The 25,903-nt window shown below is 42.1% G+C and overlaps 1 protein-coding gene across 10 annotated transcripts in view; it reads left to right on the top strand.

Annotated features, from left to right (window-relative positions):
- Positions 1-25,903, top strand: part of ERG (ETS transcription factor ERG) — a 168,495-nt gene that overhangs the window by 131,677 nt on the left and 10,915 nt on the right. For 8 of the 10 annotated variants that reach the window (XM_080376638.1, XM_080376637.1, XM_080376636.1 and 5 more), the window contains 5 exons: positions 2,994-3,211; positions 17,384-17,535; positions 20,441-20,644; positions 21,604-21,684; positions 23,757-23,828. In XM_080376638.1, the coding sequence (XP_080232764.1) occupies positions 2,994-3,211; positions 17,384-17,535; positions 20,441-20,644; positions 21,604-21,684; positions 23,757-23,828 (727 nt within the window). Of the gene's footprint in view, positions 1-1,748; positions 2,764-2,993; positions 3,212-17,383; positions 17,536-20,440; positions 20,645-21,603; positions 21,685-23,756; positions 23,829-25,903 lie in introns of those variants that run through there. The other 2 variants (XM_080376643.1, XM_080376642.1) reach the window with 2 other exon arrangements.

Raw genomic sequence — 25,903 nt, 5'->3', positions numbered from 1 at the left:
TTTTGAAAAGGTCTATTTGTAAATGTTTTAGAGAGTAAACCAATATTCTGCCTATTGTATTTGCAGTTTCACATCTGCTTTCTCCTGTATAATTAACACTTTCATGTATTTACTGGAGCTAGCTCATCCAAAATTAACACTTCATTACATGTTTTTGTGGCTCATGTATTAGCTCTACAGTGGGGCAGAAAAGAGGGAACTGTGGTAAATAGTCTCAAGCATGGGATGCATTGTGATCACCTGGCCATGCCGTGTGTCTGTGTGTGTATATATACATATATATGTATATTTAAAAGAAAAACTCTCATGGACTGCTGAGAAAGAACTTTTTATTTTCCTTCCAGTGTAACATTTTCTTTCGTCTTGTGATATGATCCCTGCTACTTTACTATCCAAGCACATCAAGTTTCCCTGCTGTCTCTCAGCGCAGTGTAGCCAGGGAGCAGTCTTTGGGGAACAAGGGACCAGCAGCCATCTCCCCCGCCCCTCCTTGAAAAGCAAGAGCTGCTTGCAGGCTTTCCCAGAAATAGCTCATTGGAAAAGCTTCAGACCACCAACAGCAGCAGTTTTTAGCAGGCCAGAGACCCACAGGAGTCTGAGAGGCATGGCAAAAGGAGGGGTGTTATTCTGGCATCCCTTTTGTCTCATGGAAGTGCGTGAAAGCACACCCCCAGAGAGCCAAGAGGCAGCAGTTCCATAACTGGGTGCAGGCTGGTGGAAGAGTGTGCAAAGCAGGGGTGCTGACTGGGAAGTTAATATTAATGGTGGTAGCCTGGTGGTGACCTTTGCGCTCAAATGATATCTAAAAATCGGTAATGAAACGGTGCAGATCGCTGTCTGAATTTTGCATCCTGGCCTGTGGTGGGAAGAGTTACTGTTAGTGATTCAGTCATGAGTCTTGTGGCATTTGGAGGGCTGCTTGAGATCCCATTCCCTAAGTCCAGAGATTAAAGGGTGATCTCAATTTTCATGAGAAGTAATAATAAGAAAATTATGTTCCTGCCCTTGCGGTTGCAAAAGAAACCTATGAATATTAACAGAGTGCACCCTGAGGGTTTACAAACCAGGCGAATAAAAAGAATGATAAATATATGCCCCCTTAAAACGAACAAATACAACCGCTGATTTTTAGGGCAGCGTGTGACTGCTGGAGCTTGTGCAAAGCTGTCTTCCAGCAGCTGGGGAAGGCAGGAGCCTGCAGGCAGCCACCGGCTTCCCAGCATCGGAGGACTTCCACCGCTCTGCCTCTTTTCTCTCTTCCCTCTCCATCGCGTCCTCCCCCGCTGATAGGGCCACGTGTTTTTATTGTCCTCCATCGGCCGGCCGTCAGCGGCAGGGCTGGCAGCAGCAGGCCCACACACGCTGCCGGGGTGCGGTCACACGCGGAGCACCCTGCCCCGACTCAGCTGGGGCTCCCCTCCCGCCTGGGCTCCCCTCCCCTCCCCTCCCCTCCCCTCCCGCCTGGGCTCCCCTCCCGGCTCCCCTCCCGGCTGGGCTCCCCTCCCGGCTCCCCTCCGCTCCCCTCCCGCCTGGGCTCCCCTCCCGGCTCCCCTCCGCTCCCCTCCCGCCTGGGCTCCCCTCCCGGCCCGCCCCCGGCCCCCGCCTCCAGCCGCCGCCGGCTGGCCGCCCCCGCGCTGCTGGCCGCTGGTGCGCTGCTGCACGGCCGGCCTGCTCCGCGGCCCGGGGCTGGGTGCTGGGTGCTGGGTGCTGGGGCTTGCTCCGCAGCCGCCGGCAGGGGCCACATGGGGGAAAGGGAGGTGCCGGCCTGCACCCCTGCGCCGCTTCGCCTCAGGGCAGAGCCATAGCGCCAGGGCGGGAGGAGAGAGTTGAGCTTTGGGTTACTGTTTACACCCTTATGCCCCACATTCCCCCTAAGTAGCCCCTGGAGAGTGGGGCTTTCCTTGGAAAGCTGCTTTTGGAGGGGTAGCCCCTGAGCCTGTGCAGTGCTGGGGGCCAGCAGGAGGGTGGGAGCCCAGACCAGTTCCCATGGCCGAGGACCCTTGGCTCAGGCAGGATGGGTCCCTCCAGCAGCATCAGCCCCTCCTGCAGCTTCCTGATGGGCCTGGTGGGCACGCTGCCTTCCCGAGCCAGGCCGGTGCATTTCCCTGCTTCCACGGCTCGGCTCCAGATAATGTGGGGAAGGAATTGGTGCCAAAGTGAATGCATGGCCATGGAGAGAAAGGGTGGCCTTTGCTCCCTCTGGCACCTGTCCAGTCTCCAGCCAGCCACAATGGCATCCACCTCGCCACTGTAGGGCCTCGTGATCCCTGCCACCCTCAAGGGCCATAACCACAGCGCTGCCACGGTGTGGGACGGTGGCCAGGGAAGCCCTTCCTGCAGCCAGAGTGGGATGCCCAGCCAGGCAGCCTGACAGGAAGGGTTGCCATGAGAGACAGGGAGGCAGCTAGTGGGCATGGTGTCCTCTCAGGGCTGGTGTCAGGCACCTTTGCTGAAGCTGGCAGCAGATGCTGGCAGAAAGAGCAGGGTTCCTGGATTGGAGGTTGAGCCCAGCTGTCTCAGCTCCCTGTCCAGAAGGGACTTGGCCTGTGTCCCAGAGGAAGGAAGAGGAGCTCCCAGTGAGTCAGCAAGGCCTGGCTTTCAGTTGCTCTTTGCAGGGGCAGTTAAAACAGCGATGGCAGCTTGCTTACGCCCCCAGCAGATCTAGCCCTCTGCATCCCTACCTGGAATGCCGGAGGCCCAAACTTTGCTGCCTGTCCTGTTCCCTCCTTCCTCCCAGCTCCTGGCCTCTATTCCTAGTGTTTGGTAACGTGTTTGTGCATCTTCTCAGCCACTGGTGGGAGTGAGTCCTCAGTTCCACCGACAGCAGTGGTGTGCCTAAAAAGTAATAAAAAACTAATAATTTAAAATAAAAAGTAATCATTTAAGCAAGTGACTAGCTTCTTGTGAGATGGACAAGCCCTTTTTATCTTGGGGGACATTGTAATATCTTCTCTGAAACATGGTCACGCTGACTCCTCTTCTCTGGTTTGCAGGAAGCGTTATCAGTGGTGAGTGAAGACCAGTCCTTGTTCGAGTGTGCCTACGGATCACCCCACCTTGCGAAGACAGAGATGACGGCCTCCTCTTCCAGTGAATATGGGCAGACATCAAAGATGAGTCCGCGTGTTCCCCAGCAAGACTGGCTATCACAGCCCCCAGCCAGAGTCACCATCAAGATGGAGTGTAACCCAAACCAGGTTAATGGGTCAAGGTAATAAGGCCAGTGTTGTGGCTCAAGTACGTTTTTTCTTGTGATGGGTATAGCTCAGTTGTCTAAATCTGTGAATCTAACACCATTTTAGATGCCCCAAGATATCCCACCTGGCCACCAGCTCCCGTCGCAGAAGCCTACAGATCTCCGATACATTGTGGGTCATGCCTACCAGCCCTTTTCCTGTAACCAGGCGTTACAGAGGGCCTTAGATGGTGCTACAGGCACACTCTTCTCATGAGCTTGCGCAATACCTTTCTGTGTTGCCTTGACTGTGGAATTTTGGATGTGAACTTGCATTGCACACTGGGTGAAAGAGCATTTATTAAAGGTAGCAAAACATGAGTTTGCTGTAGTTTGGGGCAGCACCATTGATTCATTTAAGGGTGTGGTGTATGTGATCTAACACTTGATGGCAGTTGTCAAAATACAGTGATTTGGCATTTAGAGCCTTTGCTTAAATACAACCAGAGAAGCATAGGAAGTCAATCCTTCTAATGGCAGAGGGAGTGAACTATTGATGTTTACTTTTATATTTATTGTAAACATAGTGCCAAAAAGCATAACCATGGACTTGGATTTAAGAAGAGCTCACAGTGAAGAAACAACATATATATGGAGACAAGCAGGAGAGTAGAAAGGAACAGGAAAAGAAATTACTGAGCTCAGTGGGCAGTAGCCACAGCATGTCAGGGCATTAAATGTTTTCTTGGGACTTTTGTTATGAATGTCGCTATGAAGGAGAATGTTTGATATCTGAAAGAGTAATGCAGTGAATTCATGGATATTGACTTGTAGCTCTCCCAAGTATAGGAGCACTCTATCAGATTTCTTCCATCTGAAAAAGCACAGTGAAGATACTTTTGTTTTCAAGGAAACTATCCAAACAAGTGCTTTCCTGTTTAAAATGTCTGACTGTCAAAACAGTTTTCCTTTGGTGTTGTTGAAGGGCAGAGGTCCAGAGAGTTGGTTGCTCACAGTTGTTGGTGATGTACCAGTGAAGACTGTGCTTCACATCTCACTGTCATAAACACCTGCCTACTAATCTCGTACCCCAGGATCAGCTGTTTAGAAAAACCTCAGCCATAGACGCTGTCGTTAGTGTTCACACTTGCTGTGCTAATGTGATGAGCATCACAAGGAGAGCAAAGTGGCTTGACAGCTTACCACACCTACACTTTTCACTGGTAGGGATGGAATTTGTGCTGAAGTCAAATCAGAATTCCCAGTGAATAGTCAAAGATTTGAGATACATAGAAATAATTGGTGAACTGAAGTTACAAAGAATTAGGGAAAGTCTTCTCATAAACACACTTATTCAGAACTTATTTCACAATCAGTTTCAGTGAGGGTCTTTTTCTTTTTTTTTTTTTTTGTGTGCTAAGCAAATGCACAGATATAATCACAATTGGAATATTGATTCAAAACCAGTTTCACCTGCTTCCTAAAATTACCTGTAAGTAACCTGTGCTGGTGTTTCTGTAAAAGAACCAATCACAGTTTTTCTCAGTGTAAATTCCATAAAGTGCATTAGAGTAGATAATTAGTGTTAATTGTTACAGAGATTAATGGTAATAATTTGTACTGTTACACGCAACTGAAGTCAGTCATAAACAGACTCCTACTTTGACATACACCCAGATCTTAAGGAATGAATCTAGATGATACAGATCCATTTGAAATTGTTGGTCAATAACATTTTTTAAAATAATCAAGCCAGAATCCTGAGTTTTCTGACTTGGATTCCTGAAATATGTAACTAGCCTGAATATTAGAGCTTGGTTTGTGAATTACAAGTATTTGGCTGTCACTGCGATGGTTTAAGGAACAAGCTATAGGCAGTAATACTGTCTTTTATTAGCTGAAACCTTGTCCTCTCTAATCCTTGTTAGCAAACCTGTTAAGGATTATCCTGTGATGTAGGAGGTCAGTACCCTTACAAAGACCAAAATGTGCGCCCATAGTCTGATCAGCTAAATTGGGTCTCCAAGCAAACCTGTATAGCCTGGGGGTGAGAGCACAGTGTAGAAAATGTGCTGTCACACCCCAGCATGCCCCAAGCCAGCAGAGATGGGTAGGAGCCGTGGGGAACACAGACATCTCCAGGCACTAAAGCACCTGGCTCCTGCAGGGGCTGCCTTGGTCCAGAGAGGGCCAGGCATCCTGAGGCAGCCCTGCTACCGCAGGGTGCCTGGGCAGGCAGGCAAGCCCTGCCTTGCTATCCAGAGGGTCCCAAAAGTGTCATTGTGGATGGGTGTGTGTTTGGGGTGCGCAGCTGGGAGATGTCCTGTGCTCAGTGCATTTGCTTCTCTCCCAGGGTCTGTGCCATCATTGGATAAAAACAGAAGTGACCCAGAGAGCAGGGAACCACAGTGCACCAGAACAGTGTCCCAGCTGCAGGGTTGGAGTTAGGCTCCCCATCTCTCTACTGAACCTGTAGTTCATGTGTTGCTGCCTGCCTGGACTTCAGCAGGCAGGACAGGGCAGACTCGTGTCCAGCATATTTTACAGCCTGGTGGCTGGGCATGCACTCAGGTTGGGAGGAGGGCGGGCTTGCCACCCATACCTCCCCTAATCTAAGGTACCTTCACCGTGTATGTGTGAACTCAAAATAGTTTCCAGGCACAGATAAGCATTCAGAAGCCCTGAATTAAACAGGCTATTTGGAAATATCTTTATAATGCCTATCATTTCTCCTTCCTTTATGTTATTTTCTATTAGTGTGTGCATGCATTGAATCACTTAGGGTGATATTCTGGCTACCTGAAGTAAAGGAACAGGAACCGGCAGGTGTTTTAGGCTGCCTGAGTTGCCCTTTGTGGAGAGATTTATATGCCTTTCTTTCAGAGGCATCCTGGTCTCCACACTACCTGCATAAAATGGTTGGGTATATTGTCTGTACTGTTACTAGCAGAACAGGCATCTACTTTTGCAAGGCTGTATAATCTGAGAATTGTGGAATTTTCCTTAAATTAGTCTTTTTTGATTAGTCATGAGGCATAATATTGATTCATACTTTTCCAGCAGAACTGTTAATTGTGACGTGACACAAGGCATCTGGAACACCAGTGACACACTTTTGCACCATCTTGACCACCTTTGCCACTGTTACAGAAGTAAGGGGTTGAAAAGAAGTATTTTTGTATGCCTCTTCTCTAAAAAAAATGGCATTAGGTCTACCTACGCTATCATTTAGACTTGGAGTTTAGTGAAAATCAGCTGAGCAGCAGATGAAAACCAAGTTCTTCGTTTTTCTCTGGACAGCATCACTCAGAGGTCCTTAATGTGGCCATCATTAGAAAATTAACAGCTCAGCAATGGCCATTCTTTCCCAATATGAACCAGCACGTGAGCTGGCACACAAGCTACACTCCTAGAAAAGGCTGTACAAGTTACTGCTCTGAACTGCAAAATGTTTTTTATCAGAACACTGGTTTTCTAAAGGGCATATTCTGGCTGAAAATATAATGGGAAGGAATTTAATTCTTTCTGTATTGAATTAAAAATAACCTGCAGCATTGGAAGCAGGGTTTCGTTTATTAATCTTGGATTTGACAACCTCCCCTATTGACAGAGCAATACAGAGCTGCTAACTGGAGAAAACAAGGAAAATTCATACTTCACTACAATTCCTAAGACATGACATAATAAAAAATAAAATAAAATAAAATTTAAAAATCACTCACAGACTACCAAAAAAATAGATTAACAGAACAAAAAAGAAAATCATGCACATATTGCATGCTTATACTTAACACAAAAATTAAAAAAAAAAAGTTATTAAAATACACTGTTTATTTCATCAGAGAACCATTATTTTGTAAGGCCTAACACATGCCTGAAAAAGTAGATCTTAATGTTACACTTTTAATGGAGAACATTGCCAAGTAACAAATATAAATATGTTGTGGCGTTTCTAGAACGCACATACATGTGTGTTATTGGACTTTGGGAATTAGAATACTTCCTAGTATGAGATGTTCCTGCCAGCTGTAGAAAAAAATGTGTATCACTCAAGCCTTGCATACAACAAAATTACTTATCAATATTAAATTATTCCTAAATAACCATACCAAATATTCTGATGTGGTACTGATAGGTACTGTCAATATGGAAGTCACTACAAGTACGTGCAATATATGCATCTCCTACAAATCTGAAAACGGATTTTTCCTTCCTTAAGTCCTCCCTTTGCCATTTGTATATTGGTGTTTCCTGACAGACTATCTGCTGTTCATCACATGCATAATATCAGCCACACTTTACACACACAGATTAGCAGTACCCTGCCATTCTGTAGCTTACTTGGCATTTTCTTTTCTGCAGAAGCCTTCCCCACCCTGCTCATTTGCAGTCCATAAATTTATTTCCTTAAATGAAATGATCAGTTCTTAAAAATGCTTCATGTGTTAAAAATTAACACATGCAGTAACTAGAGAGCTTAGAGATGCTTTTCCTTCTTAGTAAAACTGTACCTGCTCTGTTTACACCCATTTAAAATCTGGGTTGTCCCAAAGGAATCTAAAATACCAGAGCCACATGGCAGAACTGCAGAAGTACTACCCCTAGGATCTCCAGAATATCCTCTGCAATCTTTTTCCTATGTGGGAGCCTGGGTCTGAATAATATGGTGTAAAGAGGATGCAAAACAGGGTTCCAGACCTCACAAAGTGGTAACCAGAGAATAGTTAGCATCACAATTTTTTTGCTGTCCAACTCTTCTTTCTCACTGTGTTAGGCTGCTTCCTGGCCATATATTCTGTCATCTGGAAGGGGGTATAAAATTTCAGGAGTGTACTGAACCCCTTACACATCAACGATTAAGTACCCACTCAAAGCAGAAATGTACTCACTCTGCTAAGACTTTGCCCAGATATACTTTGGCTGTAATTGCCCTACGTTAAATCTCAAAGCGTAACAGTTTCAGAACTGGCATTCCTGAAGAAATAACATTAGAATGAAATTAAAGGGTTATTTTCAGTGTGCTGCAGAGGGATTAGCTGCACAGTTTTCTTTAACAATAATAGTATTTTTAAAGCTAAACCCAACTGCACAGCACCAGAAAATATAGCCTCAGGGCCTAACTTAAATAAAGCAAGAAAAGTTTAAATTAAATCTGTCATTTACCTTGCTGTTGTTGTATATATAATGCAGATTGTCACGGGTGGTATCAAATTGAGTTTCTTAAATCCATTATGTTAGTAAAGCCATTATATTTCTTCCAGGTACATAAATCTAATCAGACCTTTTGTGCCACCATATAGTCAGACAATTCACCTGTTTCCGGCTATATATTGCTTTTGAGTCAAACCAAAAGATTCACCCTGTTATAGTAAAGCACTATGATATAAATCCGGAGATTGCATATGTCACACTGTTACTTACTTTCTGTTTATCGTACTTTATATATTTTATCAAATTAAGTATGAGCAATTCTATTACAATGAATGAATGCAATTCATGTTACGCATTTAGGGTGAAATTCATTCCTGTGAAAATGCTCTCATGAGGCCCCAGGTACTGCTTAAACAACATTTAAATCCATGGATTGCTCAGTGTTCTCTGAATACACTCACCCATGGGACTCCACAGTGCCCATGGGTGGGACTATACAAAGTTAGCTTGGAAGAGCTACATTTACTGGTAGAAAATCAATCTTTTTAAGGGAGGCTGAAGTGGAACACAGAGTCTTATTCAGGCCACAGATAAATTTCACTTGCCGTGAACAGTGTGATGATTTCATTTGAGGAAGCATTTTGAAAATTAGCTACAGTGAAAGCACAGCAGAAGGTTTCCAACATCAGCTTGGCTGATATAGAAATTTTAAAGAAATGCCAGAAATAATTAGTTATCATTAAGATTTAATCATGTGCAAAATGTTGATTTAAGTGCTACCAATTGTTGCTTGAAGAACATTTGAGAATGAAATTATAACTTAATGCATCCTTTGTGCTGGCTCTTTTGGGAAACACCGCTTTCCTTTGCATGTTACTGTTCTAAATTTTCATCAAAGAGCCTCTGTACTAGCTGGGTTGAGTGCATCTGACACACATAAAGACTTTCCAGAGTCCAGAGTGACCTTAAGTTGTTTTTTTTTAATTTTCCCCTTGATGTGAAGTCTATTAAATGGTAGCTATCTTGTGCTATACAAATGAGCAAATTTGAATGGGTAGTACCATTAAGGTACCTTGTGCAATCTAACTATGTGCCAGCTGATGTTCCCAGTCACTAAAGAGGGTGCTTTCATCCATATGGAGCTCTTATTGACACCATGACAGAACCATCCTGCTCCCAGGATCCAGACTTATGTGCTTTAAGCTAGATCAGGCACCTCTGCATTGTGCTTCAGTCTCTGGCATGATACTGGTGGATCTAGTTAGAGCATTTGCACCCCTTGTGTGTGTGTGATGTGGAGAAACAGGATTGATCTGACATCATTTGTTTTTCAAGGGCATGGCTTTTTCCATCCGTGGAGCACAACTCCATGGCTGAGGCTCAGTGCCATCCCTACACATCTGGTGGTGTACCACCAGCATGCAGCCTTGGTATTCTTGGTAAGCCTCAGCTCAGACTAAACAACAAGCGTGGTCCAAAACCCACTGCAGTCAATGGGCTCTCCTCTGTCTCCAAAGGGCTTGAGTCAGCCACTATGTCAGTCCACAGCAAAGCTGGGAGCTCTCTCTTAAGAGGATGACTTTCCTAGCACACTCATTGGAGCTGCCTATATAAAGTAACATTAATCTTGTGTAAAAAGACATGGTGTTAGTTATTTCAGACTGATAATCTTTTTTCCCACTGACTGGGTGGTTGGTGGAGTGACTGCCTACCAAACTGCAAAAAACGCAGATTCAGGATCTTCTCCATGTAGGGCTTTATGTGTCACTACTTCAAGAAGTTCCTCTTTGAGCTGAAAATCTACCAGCTTAATATTTGTGTGTGTGTGTGTCTGTGTGCGCGCACACACATGGTTTGGTTCTCTTCTTGAGGCAAACGTTGCCAAGGAGAAAAACAAACTCGGCTCACCACCACTACAGCTACTTTATTGCAGCTTTTCAGGGGGTGCTGGCCTGGCAGGTGCTAGTTAAGAAGCTTTCCAGTCTGGGTTGATCAGTTCATTCATAATTGGCATGGTTACATTTTGGATCGACCACTGATGTTTAAATTGTGTGCTTAGCTTCAGGAGTTTAAGAAGATGAGGATAGTAAAAATTTCCAAAGTGCTAAGCAACCAACATCTCTCATCTGAGTAGTGAAATAGAGAATTAGTCTTCAAATAATGACATAGGACCTCACAAGAGTTATGATCACTGTCATTATTTATGACTATTGCTATCATTACTGCTTTATTTCCAGTGCAGTAATTACTGTGTCTAGAGCGCTTAGAGCTGGTGGTTGTTCCCCCAGTCTTGCATGGCACAGGCACTGTGTCTAGGCAGGTTTTCTGTGACCCAGTGTGTCTGGAGATGAGTCTTCTCCTCTTGCCCTTCATTAGTAGGTGTTTTATTTTGATCAGGGTAGTATCAGTATGGGTATTCGGTATTTAAAGTTTGAGAATAGCATTTTAAGACAAAGCAAGAGGTAAGTAAGAAAAAGAAAAGTGGCTAATCATTGGCTTTGCCATTTCGCACCCCTCAGCCTCACAGCCCGATAATGCTAATCGCGAAAATCAGCAGACATTCCACAGACATGGGGGATTATGGTTTCCATACAAGATGTCACTTCTGTTTATGCCTGGCATGCTCTACTTTGCTAACTTTCAATATGATCCCTGCCCACAAAAGAAGGCATATGTGGTTTGGGAAGGGCCCTGTCTCCCAGTATTTCATATTTTATGAAACCACAAATACAACAGTCTTACAAGCTCTTGAAATGAAATACAATTTGAGAAATGTAATCCATTACCATTATAATAGAATTTCTATAAAAATAATAAAAGAAAAACAAGAGAAAATAGGTCCTGAAAGCTATAGGCCAACTGGGAAGTCATTGTGGCTTTGGCCTAGCTATCACCATGTCAGACTTCAGCCTTCTCCCAGGCAGCAATCTAATTGTAAATTATGTATATACAGAACACCATTTCTTAGCTTTGGCTTTTAGTGACCCCCTTCCCTTCTTTCCCTTTCTTCACTCCAACCTGACACATAAGAAATATTGAAGTGTTTGCACTAATGGAGAAATGACAACGTGCAGTCAAACTTAAACCAGCTGTTTCCCCACACTGTGAACACAAAGAGCCAGGCTGGTAATATTTATAGCTTGACTGGCCTCTAGTGAGCCAGACGCTGACTGCCTTAATTTGCCATGATGGCCTTAAGGCTTGAAGCAGCTGTGGACTACAAGATAGACGGGGAAAGTTAAGCAAAAGAAAAAAAAAAGAAAAAAAAATATTGTTTCAATTAGCAAAAGTTATTGTTTGATTGAAAATGAACGGCTGCTGCGTATACAACTCAATAAACAGCATCTTTTGTTTTGCTTACAGAAAGCCAACAATGTTGCCTGTGTTGGCATGTGGTGTTTGCTTTCTCCTTTCGCTAGAGGAAGGAACAGGAGGCACCTCTACATGCCACACTGTGATATCCCTGAGTGACCCCAGCACCAGCCCCGTGCAACCTGGAGCACCTACCAAGCCTGGGGCACCCCACACAGTGATGTCTGCGAATAGTTTGGATGCTGCAGGGGTGTGTTAGCATGGGGCTGCCCGAGTCCCAGTCCCTCTGCAGCCATGGTCTGTTGGGGCTGCTGAAGACCAGGTTTTTTGCCCATGTGTAGCCCTGCATGGAACTGTGCACTTCCATGACTGTGTGGCCCAGTGAGGGCTTTAGTGTTCCTTTTTTTTTTTTTTTTTCTCTTTTGTCTTCTTAGGACTGCCTTTGACACTTACCTTCTAGCAAAGATAAACAGGCTGTCACTGTAGCTTCAGCATCAGCTCAAGCCAGCTTTAGTGCAGGTCCTGAGGGGCTTCCCTTCCTTCCACAGACCTCGGCAGCTGGCTCCCACCCTGGTCATCCCCTTACCTGTGGGCAAGCATTTCCTTCACACAGCCACCCACGTGGGTGGGGAAGTGATTCAGGTTATAGCTAAGCACTGAGTTACTTACACATCCACCCATTTACTTACTTTTTTGCATACTTGCTGGGGAAGCGGCTCCCCAACCCAGTTTGCTAAGCAGTTGCACAAGTGCCTGTGTGAGCACCCCAGGGACATTCTGACCTATGTGCATTTTTTGGCATTTTAATGCCTCTGCTATGCTGGAGTCTTCTGCAGGGAATTTTATGCTGCATTCACAAGAAGCCTTAGAAGGAGAAAAAAACCCCTCTGTTTTCCTTGCAGCATGTTAAGTGTAGTGGTGGTCATGCAGCAGATTTAAGGGAAGGTGCCTGTGCCGGAGCAGAGGGCTTGGTGTCCTTCCAGGCTTAGCCTGGTATATGTGCGGAAGCTGGGCAGCAGCACCCAACTGCAGTGCTGAGCAATGAGTGTGCATGGTGGAAGCTGAGCTCTGTCAAAGAAAGTGTTGGGGCCTCTGATACCGTCACTGAAAGTGCTTTTCAGAGTCCCACTGAGCACCCATGGGGATCACCACTGTGCCCGGGAAGCAGCCCCTGGGGCCCTGCAAAGCCGCTGATGCAGCCACAGTCCAGGGGCTGGGGAGCATGGGCTCCTTCTCACCGGGGAGGGTCAGGCTGTTCCCAGTGATTGCTGCCAGAGGGGAACCCAAAGAGGGATCCGCAAGGCCCATCTTTGTGTGTCATTGCTGTAGCAGGTCTCAGCAGATGTGATTCCCATTGATTCATGAAGAGCAAGAGGGTGTAGAGAGGGGCAGGAAAAAGAGTTTAGGGTTGTAGTCTAAAAGTAAGTCAGGTGTGCTTTAAGAAACAGCAGTGTACCTCAAAGTAAGAAATCTAAAAGTTGTTTTGTTTTTCTCTTAATGGGCCACTTTTTCAGTGACAAACCATTTTGAAGGGGGAAGCGCTGACGAAATTCACTACAACTTGAATAGTTGCAGTGAATGAAGACGAGCCTGAGCATGCTTTGCAATGTACTAGGTATGAGCTGACCTTTACATGATGTTATTTTGATTAAATATAAATTTACATATATTGGCCCAAATTAACTGAGGGAGCTGGCTTTGTGGAGCTCTCCCTCTTGTACACAAGACAGGGTGGGAACATTGCAGCCCTGCTGGGGCTGTTTTCTTCTTTCTTAGATCAGTGGTGTTACAAAATGGGAGAGGAATCTGTATCCTATAGGGCAGTGTTATGGTTTCTTCACTAGAACGTCACAGAAAAAAGTTCAGTGTGTCCTCTGACTGGACCAGCCATGGACTGGGTGGGGACCACGCATATAAAATTCTTCAAAGATGTCCTTCCACCACTGTACACTCCTGAGACCCCTTTTCTAGAAGTAGCCACTGTAAGGAAGTTACCCAAGCTGTGGTTATTAAATAAACTTATAAAGATACATAGTGATTTGGAGAATATTTTTTTCTCATTTATTTACCTCTGAAATTCAGAAACATTTGAGGGCTTTATATGATGGGAATGCCACAGAGATCATGTAAAATTTTGCTGATTCCTAATCTGTGTTTCTCTGACACCTTGCATTTTAACACAACACAGGTGTTTTATGTCACATGGAGAAAATAGTAGCATAGTAAAGAGGAAAAAATGTGTTTCATACACTTATTTATGAACTTACATCTGCTTTCATCACAGTCAATGTTTGGCAAGACTCCAATCGGCTTCAGTAGGAGTGGGTGCTAAATTTAACTGTCAAATCAGCTTGATTCTAAATAGCCCTGAATAAAAGCAAGGCTTCCAGGTCCAAGACCCATGGAGGAATATTTTCTTCGACAGACATTTATCAGCAATCAGAGCTGAATCAGCTCAGGAATGGACAAAGTGCTCTTGGGTAGCATGACTGTAGTTTTTCCACTTTTTTTTTTTTTTTTTTTGTAAATTCCAGGTGTAACACAGTATATTTACAAAGGGTAAAAATAACATGCAGCTGTGAAGAAAAATATCTCTGGTTTCATTTCAGACCTGGAGCTGAGGATGAATCACTGCAAAGCTGCACCCTTTGCACTGGGCACACTTTTCTGAAAGCTGCTTTTCCACTGCCCCTGTTCCCCTGGTGGTTCAGAAATAAAGCAGACTCACAGAAAGTCCTAAAAAAAGCCTTTGCAGACAATCACTCTCTTGTTTTTCTGGGCACTAAAAATACCCTTTTCTAGTGTCTGCTTGCATTTTCAGTTTTGCTTTCTATACTGTAGAAGTCCGTTCCAGCCATTTGAATTAAGCCTTGGTTCAGTGGTATGCATAAGCACATACTCAGTTTGAAGTACCTGAGTAGTCTGTTAACTCCCATGGAGCTGCTTAAATGCTTGAAGTTAAGCATGGTCTTTTATAAGATTTGCTGAACTGGTGATTTTCTTGTCCACCCAGTAAACTAATGGGACAAAACCCTTGACCATCTGCTTCTGCATTTTAATGAAAAGTTATGACTTATTTATGATCTTCTTCCCCACCCCCGTCTGTTTGTATTCAGATCAGAAAACCAGCTCAGAAGCCCTGTCAGGTTGCCAAAAGCTGTGTGCTACTGCTGGATCTCTCACATCATTTACTGTTCAGTGTTTACAAGAGTGTTTTTAATGCACAATTGCCCGTAGAAGTGGTGTAGGCTAATACTGATATGATATTTCATGTCAGCAGCAAGACTTTGATGTGCATATATCCTAAGTTCCTTTTCACAGAAAAACAAAACAAAGTAACTGTGCCACTTAAGCCAAAGGATGCTGCTAGCTTTCTGTTACCCAAAGACATCCCTAAAAAGTCAGTGAATGCACCAAATGGTTCTTCCTTTTGCCTTGTAACATAGCTGACCTTGGGAATCAGGGTGGGCATCTGCACAGGTATAAGGGCAGGAGTTGGGGGATGTTTCCAAATATACATGATTTAGTATGCAGGCTCACTTGTGCATATATGCCATTTGTATTTGTTAAAGGTAAACAGAAAAAGCCAACATTTTAGTCACAAGTAATCATTACCAAAGCTCTTTTTCAACTTGTTTACGTCTGAAAGGAAATGTTACTTTGTTTTACTGTTTAGACAGAAATAAGCTGCATCCCAGAATTATATTCAGAGATATGTAGCGGGATAGAAAAGTTAAACCGGAGAGAATAATGCCCAGGTACTCTGGTTCTGAGAGGAAAGGCTAAATTCACCACCACTCAATGACAGGCAAGACCATGTGCTGACTGTATCTTCCCTTGTGGTTATTTTTCAGTCCTGTGGATGACAAAGCAGTCGTAAGACCTTTACATAAGGCAGATTTCATATGTAATATGTTATGCAGCACCCAGAATATTTTATACCTGAAAAAGGTATGTGAAGCCAACATTTCCCAGACAATATTCAAGGCCATGTTCCTTCTCCTAAAGAAGATGACAGTACCCATTGAATGGTTTCTGTGATACATCTTATTTTTAAACTGAAAGCCATCGACAGTTATTTTTTTAAAAAATGTATACATTAACACAACATAGTAAAATTAGCAGTAACACGGCACAGAAAAAAATGGATATACATAAAATGTACTTTCAGTATTTAAGATGCATACTAATTCTTTTCAGCTTTGCAAGTATTAGTTATTTTTTGAAACAGATGTGAGAATTTTAATGGCATTACTTCCTGACCCATGGCAGTGCTGAGCAGTCAACTCAGCCAAGTCACTTGGGCACTAGATAAAATATCTGCCACATCCTTTTGACTTATGTTGAGCAGACAGTCCAAACTGTATATTATTTTTCCTCTCCTGTCCTCAAACAATAGCAAAACTCCTCTGGGAAGGAACCTGTATTTTGACCACTGGTGGGCTTACGGTGACATTATTGCCCAACGCTTGCAGCAAGAGCTGGGATTTCTAAGCTGGGGAGAGCAAGAGGCTCTGGGTAAAACACATTTTGTGGGGCAGGAGACAGATCCTGAAACATGCTTCCAGAGTCTGGGTCTTGGAGGGTCTCTTGGTTCTTTAGTCTACAAAGTAGTTGGTTTGCAAGAAACCAAAATGGAACATTGCAACTTGACTTGCTGCCTGTTTAGTAAGACCATAGTACAGTTTCAGGAGTTAAATGGCAGGACTAAAAGAAAGCTTGTTAGTAATGTAGTATCAGTAAAGAAACCAAAACCCAGCTAACACCCTCCTTCCCTTGCCAAACAGCCTCTTTACATTTAAAGGTATTCCCCGTGGCTCTGTGCTTTATTTTGATTTTTGTAACAATTATTCTCTCTCTGATGAAACACGTTGTAGACATTAAATTAAGGGACAAATATGTCTGTGTCTGCCAGAAAGAAAACTGTGATGCAATTAAAATGCCATTAGGGAACCCCCTGTGGGATGTTAAACCTAAAGACTCTATTCAGAAAGCAAAGCCAAAATTAAAGAGGTGTCTGGTTGCAGATCCTCTGCAGATTTCCATTTCTTGACTACAGTTCCATGGAGACTGTGTTAGTCAGGAGCTGAAAGGTTTTTCCAGTCATGCGTGTGGTATTTTGAATCATGGCTTTGGCAAATGTTCCTTTTCTGTAAGCCATACATAGAAGTGTGTCTACATTGCATGTTATAAAGTGCAACGGAGCGTGGCCCAGATGAAACAGTGACAGCAGTGGAGATGGGAAGCTGTCCAAGGCTTGGACAGCTTGTCCAGGATTGTCCAGGATGAGGCTTGTCCAAGGCTTGGACAATGACAACTAAAAGTAGTTCTCCCTCAGAAAAATTGTGTTAATTGCATCTCTGTGTTTGCTGAGTTGTCTGTGAGATGTTTGGAGAAAGAAGTGCAGCTACTTGCAGCCATCAGGCTCAACAAGCCCATGAACAAGCCTCCATTCTAGCCTAGTCTCTGGAAATAAATTGTTAGTGTTTATATGTTTGGAGACATATAGAAGCCTGATCCTTTGAAAATAGAAATACATCTATAGTCCATCGAGGCTGGTCATTTTTTCTGAGCCAACTGAATGAATCAACAGAGTCATTGGGTGGTAGGTACTGAGTTTTCCAATGACAGCCCAGTGCTGGTGCTCAAGTTTCCTTTTTTCCGTTTCATTCAGCATGATTCTTTGCTGAGGATATTAGTAGGGGCTGGAATAATAATAGAAACACACCTCTGTTCTCTGTCTAGGAATTCTCCTGATGACTGCAGCGTGGCAAAAGGAGGGAAAATGGTTAGCAGCTCAGACAATGTTGGGATGAACTATGGAAACTACATGGAAGAGAAGCATGTTCCACCCCCAAATATGACTACCAATGAACGAAGAGTCATTGTGCCAGCAGGTTAGACTCTTTACACAAAAATTGCAAGGAAAAAAAAGATGCATTTCCCCTAAGTCTACTAACATTATTTAAGAAGATTTGGAGAAAAGTGGCAATGTGATACAGATGATCAGGAAGAAAAGAACAGTAATTTTCCAGGGTTATTGAGAAAATGAGCTGAGAAATATCATAGTGAAGCCACCTCCTCAACCTGTTCTTCCTATTTCAGCAGCAGAATTGGCTGATTACAGGCACTCAGATCTTATCTGACTTTTCTAGCTCCTGTTGTAGTATTTCATCCTAAAGTGGACAAAATGAAGAGCCACTTCCATTTCCTAACACCATGGACTAGCTGGGTGCAGAGCATGTGGGAAAGAGAAAGGATCACTGTATCACATCATATCCCTTCAAATATCAAGTGCAGCCTGGCCCTCAGCATGCTAAAAACACTATAGCTTCTGTGAAATCAGTGCGTGAAAAGCATTTATCTAGGTTATCCCCTGGGTTTGGGTGGTGTAAAACTTTTTAATAAGTAAATTAACAACTCCACTGCAATATAAGAGCACAATTGAGAAATTCTTGGTTAGATTTGTCAAGCTTGGTTGTGGGATTCAGCAGTTAATTGAAAAAGAAGGCATTCACTCCTGTGTGTCTTGTCCTTCAAACAAACCTGGACCATTTGTTGCCTCAGTTTGCAAAATAATTGGCATGCCTATTTCTGAAGTCAAAGCGTTAGACCATTATGACATATGTGGCTGTTCATAAACTACTGAATATACACAGCCTGGACACAACACCTGAAACCTGCAAACAGAAGAAGAAGTTTTGCTGCTAGTTCCTCTCAAAGAGATGTGCCTGTTTGACATATTCCTTCTACTGCTATGTTGCTTAATATTCTTACAGTTTTTCAGTTGCTAAGATATGCAAGAGTACTAACTGTGGCCAATTTTGCAAGCTGTGATTATTTCAGTTATTTGTCAAGATATGTGTGGACAAATATGTTGCAGTATCCTCTGCAATGGTATTGACAGCTCTATTCTGAGGAGGATGAAGTGTTTCTGATTAAGTGTCCTGCCAACTAGAAGCTGACCACACTAAAATTCATGACATTTGAATGTTCTTCTGAAACATTTGTCTTCTTAGTGTTTGGCACTGGCACATTTTTTAGCTCAGCAAGTTCTTTTTTTTCAGTGTATCAGATCACTTTTTCCTCAGTGTATTCCTGGAGGTGTGTTTTGAGGTGGATTTGAGTGACATTCAAGGAATGTGATGGTCACAGTCACAGCCTTGCTATTTTGAGGTCCCTAGAAGAAAGGTATGGGTAAAAATCAGTTGGTTTTGTTTGACTACGACATAGGCAGTGTGCAGCTCATGTGGCAATGTTTAAGAATTAAAAAAGCACAAAATTTACATTTCCAACTATGGTAACTTTCTAGTTATCATAAATAAGAAGCATTTAAAAATTATAGACATAATCAAAATGTTTTGGTAAACTTCCTGGTGTTTGGTTGTTTACTTCAAACCAAACTGAATGTAGTTGGAATTCTCTGCTGTAGGTGTGGGCAATCTCATTCAGACCCTAGGTGTACCACGAGACTTGAATCCCTCTAGTTTGCTACATATTTGATACCACATGGAGGGGTTCTTTTGTGGGTTTTGGTGCACTTCAGAGAACAGAAAAGCCCTCTGAATCTCCAGAATATTAAATATTCTCACTTGCAAGGGCTTAAAATGCCAAGACAAGCATCAGAAAGGGGGAGGCACTAATGGGTGATGGTTTGGGACTGAGCAACGGCGTGGCAGACTCTGAATAGTTGCTAGTATGGAAAGAGGTCCTCACCTCTTTCAGAGCAGCCTGAACAGCCATCAAAAGGAAAGGAATGACACTGAAGTTAAGCCATAGAAAAGCTATTTAGGCTGTCATTCAAGTCCCAGCCCTTCTATAGACTTTCATGTGATGGGCTACAGCCATTTTTCCTCTGTGCACTCCATTCTCAGTCTTCAGGATATCACAGGATCACGGAGCCATTTAGATTGGAAGGCACAAACTCTGGAGGAGTTTGGCTCCCCTTGTCTTTAACCTTCTGTCTGCAAAAAGTATAAATTCTTCATGGCAGGAGCTGTTTTCCATTGTGGGGATGAGCACTGCAAGTCCTTAGGGACCTTCATGTTGATAGGTGCTTACTATAACTCAAGAACAGGGAAAAGCAGAATGAAAAAGAAATAAGAAGGAGTTTAGAGGGGAAAAAAAAAAGTTAACATCAAGGATTCATTCAAAAGCACAAGTTGTTTGGCCTTATGTTTTGCTAAAAAACTGGACTAGTTCTTGTTTTTTTCCCCCAATGGTTTTGCCAATACTTCAGGTAGTAAGTAAAAACCCATGCAGGTATAGCAATGTGTACCAGGACAACAAAGCAGTCTAGGAAAGGAAGTGCAGAATATTTTAGTATGACCCACTCTAGTTTATGAAATGATTAGCTGAATCTGTGAGTGCTTACTTCCACTTGAGTGGAAATTTCACTTACAGAAAGATACAAATTCAACAGAGAGCTTCAAAATTTGTTCATATACAAGTAGCAGTGCTGTTAGTGGGCTTTCTTAAGTACTCTTCTGCATGGGGACAAAAGCCTATGTTAATCTGTGGATAACAGTGCATAAAAATAACAAGGCAAAAGAACTAAATGGGAGAAAGACCTCGACAGCAGCGGGTTTGTTGTTGATAATCAGAGCTCTCAGCTCTTCCCAAATAGTTTTTCACAGTTACTCTCTTTTGCACTCAACAGGCCAAAGTAATTCCTCATGTGTCTCCAGCAGTCAGTAAACAGGGGATTAAGGTCTCTCCAGTTTGACTGTGGTCTACATTTATTTTGTACTGGTCCAGCACTCTTCCCTCTCTGTCTAATTTTATGCTTTGTGATACCACCAGATCCTACGTTATGGAGCACAGACCATGTACGCCAGTGGCTGGAATGGGCGGTGAAGGAGTACGGTCTCCCGGATGTAGACATCTTATTGTTCCAGAACATCGATGGGAAGGAGCTGTGTAAAATGACCAAAGATGACTTCCAGAGACTCACCCCAAGCTATAATGCAGATATCCTCCTGTCACACCTACACTACCTCAGAGAGAGTAAGCTGGTTTTCTGTTACTATGGTAGTGGCTACAATCAATCTGTGGTTCATATTAGTCTTAGATTTAATGGTGTGGATACACTCAGCTGGGTTTTCAGATGTCTGTTGCAAATGTTGCTGTTATTAAGAACATAGCAGGGAGCCTGGTCCAAAGCCTTTTGAGTTTGATGGAAAGATTCCCATTAATTTCAGCAGGCTTTCACTCATGTTCATTGAAGAAAAGAGTTAGGGAATGTTTCTATGTGTCCATCTCGGAGAAAAATTGAGCTGAAACCCAGCATATTCATCAGCATACTCTAGGAAGAAAATTATTTGGAATTCAGTGCTAATGTTTTTTCTGGTCACATACTCATTTCTTTTCATTTTAACAATGAGAACGCTAAATGAGAGTGCAAACATTGATTCATAAAGTGAATTCCAGGCATGATTCTAAGGACTGACAGCAGTTTGCTCTACTCTGAATAGGGTCAGGTAGATTTCACTGAATTGAATAAAAGTTCTGTAAATTCATGGGAAAAACGAACAGTCCCTGAAGTCCAAAAGCAAATTACTTGTAGTGCATGGCTAACATTTCAAAGGGAAAGAAGGGACTAGTGAATTCCTGGCTTGAGGGCTTTCATCTAAGCTTGAGGAAATTTTGCAGGTTTGCCTCAGTTTAAAGAAGTTAAAGTGAACATGGTTTTTAAAGAAAAACCAAGCATTGCAACACCAGTGCGGTGCAGTCTTCTCCACACGCACACTGTCAATAATCCGTCAGAAATATGATGCATTCATAATGTCAAATAAATGAATGCCCTAGTTTAAGCTGTAGCACATACACCTCCCTCCAAGCTGCAGACTGAAACTGACTGTCAGTAAACTCACATTCAGACAATCCTGTCAGGGGAAAATATGGTTTAAAAAGATAATTCACTTTTTTTTTTTCATTTTGGTGTTGCTTTTTGTTTTGTTTTGTAGCTCCTCTTCCACATTTGACTTCAGATGATGTTGATAAGGCCTTACAAAACTCTCCACGGTTAATGCATGCTAGAAACACAGGTAATGCTGGCACTGCTCCCATTGCTATAGGTCATCTTCTAAAAGCACAGGATTCCTTTTTATGGGTTGCTTGCTAAAAATGGAAATGGTAAATCAGGAGGGAGACAAGCGTATCGTCTCCTTGCTCTGTGTGTGAGTTTTATGCACAGACACACAGAAAAAAAGGTGAGATCATGCAGGGACAGATGATTCAAATATGGTGTCCTTACTGGTAATTTCTTTTGTTCCACAAGAGAATGGGGTCCCTGACACATGATAAACTGTAGGCTTGAGGCCTTTGTCTTTAAGGACTTTTTTCTCATTCTGTCTCATTGTACTGTCAGATCTACTCTGTGGATCCCTAGAAGGCTGGTGGAGCTCAGAAGTGCTTCAGCACTTGCCCAGGTGCTGTGGGCTCTGGTGAATGGGAACTGTCTCCCCTTTTGTGCAGTATATATCATATAATTCAATAAAATTGCTATTTAGGCAGTTAGCTCATCTCATTTGTCAGCTATATGGGACTTGTGCTGGAAACTTCACTAAGTTTGATGTTGTAATCTCCACTAAGTCTGATCTGAATGTAAAATGTTTTTTGTTAATATTCACCCTTCTGTTAATTTGGCCTAGAAGAGTATTTAGTGTAGGTAGCAGAATAATATAATACATGCCTCAAAAACATCTGTATTTCAGTATATGACTTAAAGTATTTATGAAAATAATTCAGAATACATTTTATCTTGCTCAGTTATGCAACAGAGGATGGCATGGGTTTCTGCATACAGTATGGTATACATACTGATTAAAGATGTTTAGAATATTGCATGATCATGCCTGAGGGTATTAGTTGCCTACAGTGACCAGAAATAACAATTCTTTATGATAAATGAAAAAGATAATACAAAGGATAATGCAAAAGAAAAGAATAAAAAATAAAACATTGCATTGCAATGCCTTTTTCATATTTCATTTAGTGTTTCACTGTGGTAAATAGCAGTGAGTTTCCTAGAAAAATTAACTAGATTAGAAGATCTCTCCCCAAGATTAAACATCTGCCACTTGACATGAAGTCCTACTGTGGGCTGTAGGCCTGCTGCAAACCCTACCAAAAGAAACAATAATTTTTCCATTGACTTTGACAGGGTTTGGAATAAGTCTTAAGCCCTGTCTAAAAATAGATGGACTTGACGGTCTTTTCCATCTCTGGCTTTCCAGATTCTAATTTGCCAAGCAGTTTTCACATACAATTAACCAAGTGCTGTTCAGCAGTTCTATGTGTTATCTTTTTCTGTATTTGTGCACTGACAATGATATTTTGAAATTCATTTCACACAAAAGAGATTGCTTTTCTGTCATTGGGAGTGTGAATAATATCATGCTGTTCATCAGCATAAGGAAAATCAGTTATTCTGTTGGCATAAGAACTTTGGAGTGGGATTTTGAAAGGACCTCAAAAGAATTAGAAACAGGTTCTTCTTGAAGTCAACAGTAATTGCACAAATCCTTATGACCCTTTCCTGTTCCTAGAGGTGGCCATGAGTAGTATCTTGATGTAGTTAGAACAATTTCAATGCCTGAGATAAGTGAGATACCATTTTCTATATCAAGCTCATTATTTTTAATTTTTTCACTCTGTGAAGAGAATGAGATTTCTGAGGGTCTGACTCAAAGCCAACCAAAGTCTGTGAGAAGATTCCCACAGACGCCAACAGGCTTTGGCCCAGACCTACTTTGGAAAAGATGAACCTGTTTGGGAAGTGCATGCGCTAATGAAGAGAAGGCAAAGAAGTTTTATTTCAGAAGATATGGAACTACCTGCCTGGGTGGAGGTGATTGTGTTGAAGGTAGAAGGGATTCCCTAAACTTGACTGTCTCCTCCCTTAATACAGATTTTGCACAGACTTCTATCCAGTAATTTTAATGGAGTTACACAGGTGCAAAGGCTGTCAGAATTAACTTTTATATAGAACTGTCCTAAGATAGAAATTAGTTATTCATAGTCTTTGTTCAGACACACTAAAAGAGGGAAAATTTCATTGGATTTAGGGACTGTGAAAATGAATCTTTAGGTGTTATGTTGTCTTCTTTCTCTTTAGGAGGTGCCACTTTTATTTTTCCAAATACATCAGTTTATCCAGAAGCAACACAAAGAATTACAACCAGGCCAGGTATGAGCAATGACCACTTTTTGTATACTGTGATCTTGTTCATTTCATCTCTTGAAGTATGTCATTCTTTTTCTCCTTCAACTGTCTTTTCATAAATACTAGGGTATATTTTGAATACACACACATATTTTATACACGTACTTTACATATATGTGTGTATATATCACTGTGTAAAGTGAGATGGTTAAATAGAATGTTTAATAAGTCTTTCTCCCACATATCTCTCTTTGAAGCAGTGCTATCTACTGATTAAAGCACAAGAGAATCAGAAGACCTGAGCTTTACTGACTTGTTCATTTTCATTGTCCCAGAGCAGTCACTTTTCAGTGTCCTTCAAGTCTCTGTAAAATGAAGCAAGAATACCCTTTTTTATAATGTTATTTGAAGTATGTTGCAAAAAAGTACATTTCTCCTGCTGTCTACCTTTTATTTATGTTTGGGGCTAACAAACACCACAATATCTGATGGTGAGTTTAAGAGACTAAGTAAAATCAAAACATAAGGAAGTTCTTATTGCTGAAAAGTTTGAAGCCTATGGAAGTATCTTGGGTGTGCTGGTTTGTGAAAGGCTAAAGAGAATAAATAAAGATGAGGACATTGTTACAAAGCTAAATATAATCTTTCTATCAGTCTTCATCACTAAAGATGCTGGAAAAATGCCTAATCTGGACATTTGCTTTTCCAGTAGTAAGTGCAAAGTACTGTGAGACAGTGAGTTGCAGCAAAATACTAACTTTGAAGGAAGTCCGTTACTGAGCCAGAGGCGTACATCCAAGTGTTCTGAAAGAGCATACATAGGAATTAACTGAGCTCTTGTGAAAAGATACACTTTCTCATTAAAAACAGAGGAGGCTTTGGGTAGGAAATATTTCATCTTATATCAATGCTCTAGTGTATAATCCAGGACAGTACATACAAGTTACTAATTTATATACACTTGTATACAAGTGTACATGCATGTCTGTAGATTTGTTAATTGGTAATTAAAAAAAACAGATAGAGAAACAGCTACCGTGCCATTATGTGTTCAAATCCACCTTGCTCAGTTTCTAGGAAAACAAACTCTTCTTCTAGATTTATTAATCTATAATAGTGAATACAAGGAAACCACTTATCCGATGCATATATTTGGCATTCGGCTTTCATAAGGCCTTTACCAAAGTGCCCCACAACTATTAAGAATAAAAGTTAAATTAGCATATCATAAGAAACAGATCAATAACTGGCTAATTAACCTGTTATCAAGGCTAAATAATGGACGTGTTATGTCATAGGCACGTTAGTATTCTCTGCCATGATCTGTAGTTAATAATAATTGGAAAAAGGACACAATAAAATTTTGTATAAGACTCAGAGATGGCACATGATTTTGCTATTACTTAAAACCAGAGATTCCTCTAAAGGATCCCTGTTCAGGTGCCCAGAAGCCTTATTTGAGAGAAATGGGCTGGCAGTAAGTTAACAGCTGAAAATACAAGTTAACAAATGCTGTGTAAGATACAAGTTATTTGCATGTCTTATGGATTTCAAATTACCCCTTTTTACTTGTGGAAGAATAAGTTAACATGGACATCTTAATGACACAACGAAAGCCACAGCTCTAGTTGTTGGCCAAGGTGAAAAAAAGTAAACAATTGAAGAAATACAGTGGAGGATCATATGGGAAATCTGACCGTGCCATTAAATAAGTAAGCAGTGTGGCCTTGTACAGAAAGCTGTGTGAATCAACCCTTATCAAAAAGGCTATTTGCAGAATAAGAAAGTACTTAGAGCAAGCCATAGGAATATGGAACATCTTTTGAACACGTTGAAAGATGCAAAAGTTTGAAATTGTTCAACTCAGGGTCTGGGGATGAGGAAAAATGGTATAATTATCAAAATGAAGTGCTGCAGAGCACCTACTTAGTCTCAGTATAAGAAGAAATGATATTCCAAAAAAAAGTTAGACATTTTCATGAAACATTAAAGCAGACTGTGGCCCACATGGTCACAGGTTATAGTAGCAACCAGGACTTTTAAATGGCAATGGAGGAATGTGGACATGAATATGGATGAGAAGAGAAAGCATAGCTATA

The sequence above is a fragment of the Falco punctatus genome, assembly GCF_963210335.1.
Source record: "Falco punctatus genome assembly, chromosome: 2".
NCBI lineage: Eukaryota > Metazoa > Chordata > Aves > Falconiformes > Falconidae > Falco > Falco punctatus.
The sequence above is the reverse complement of the archived record's forward strand: the minus strand, read 5'-3'. Positions and strand labels throughout refer to the sequence as shown.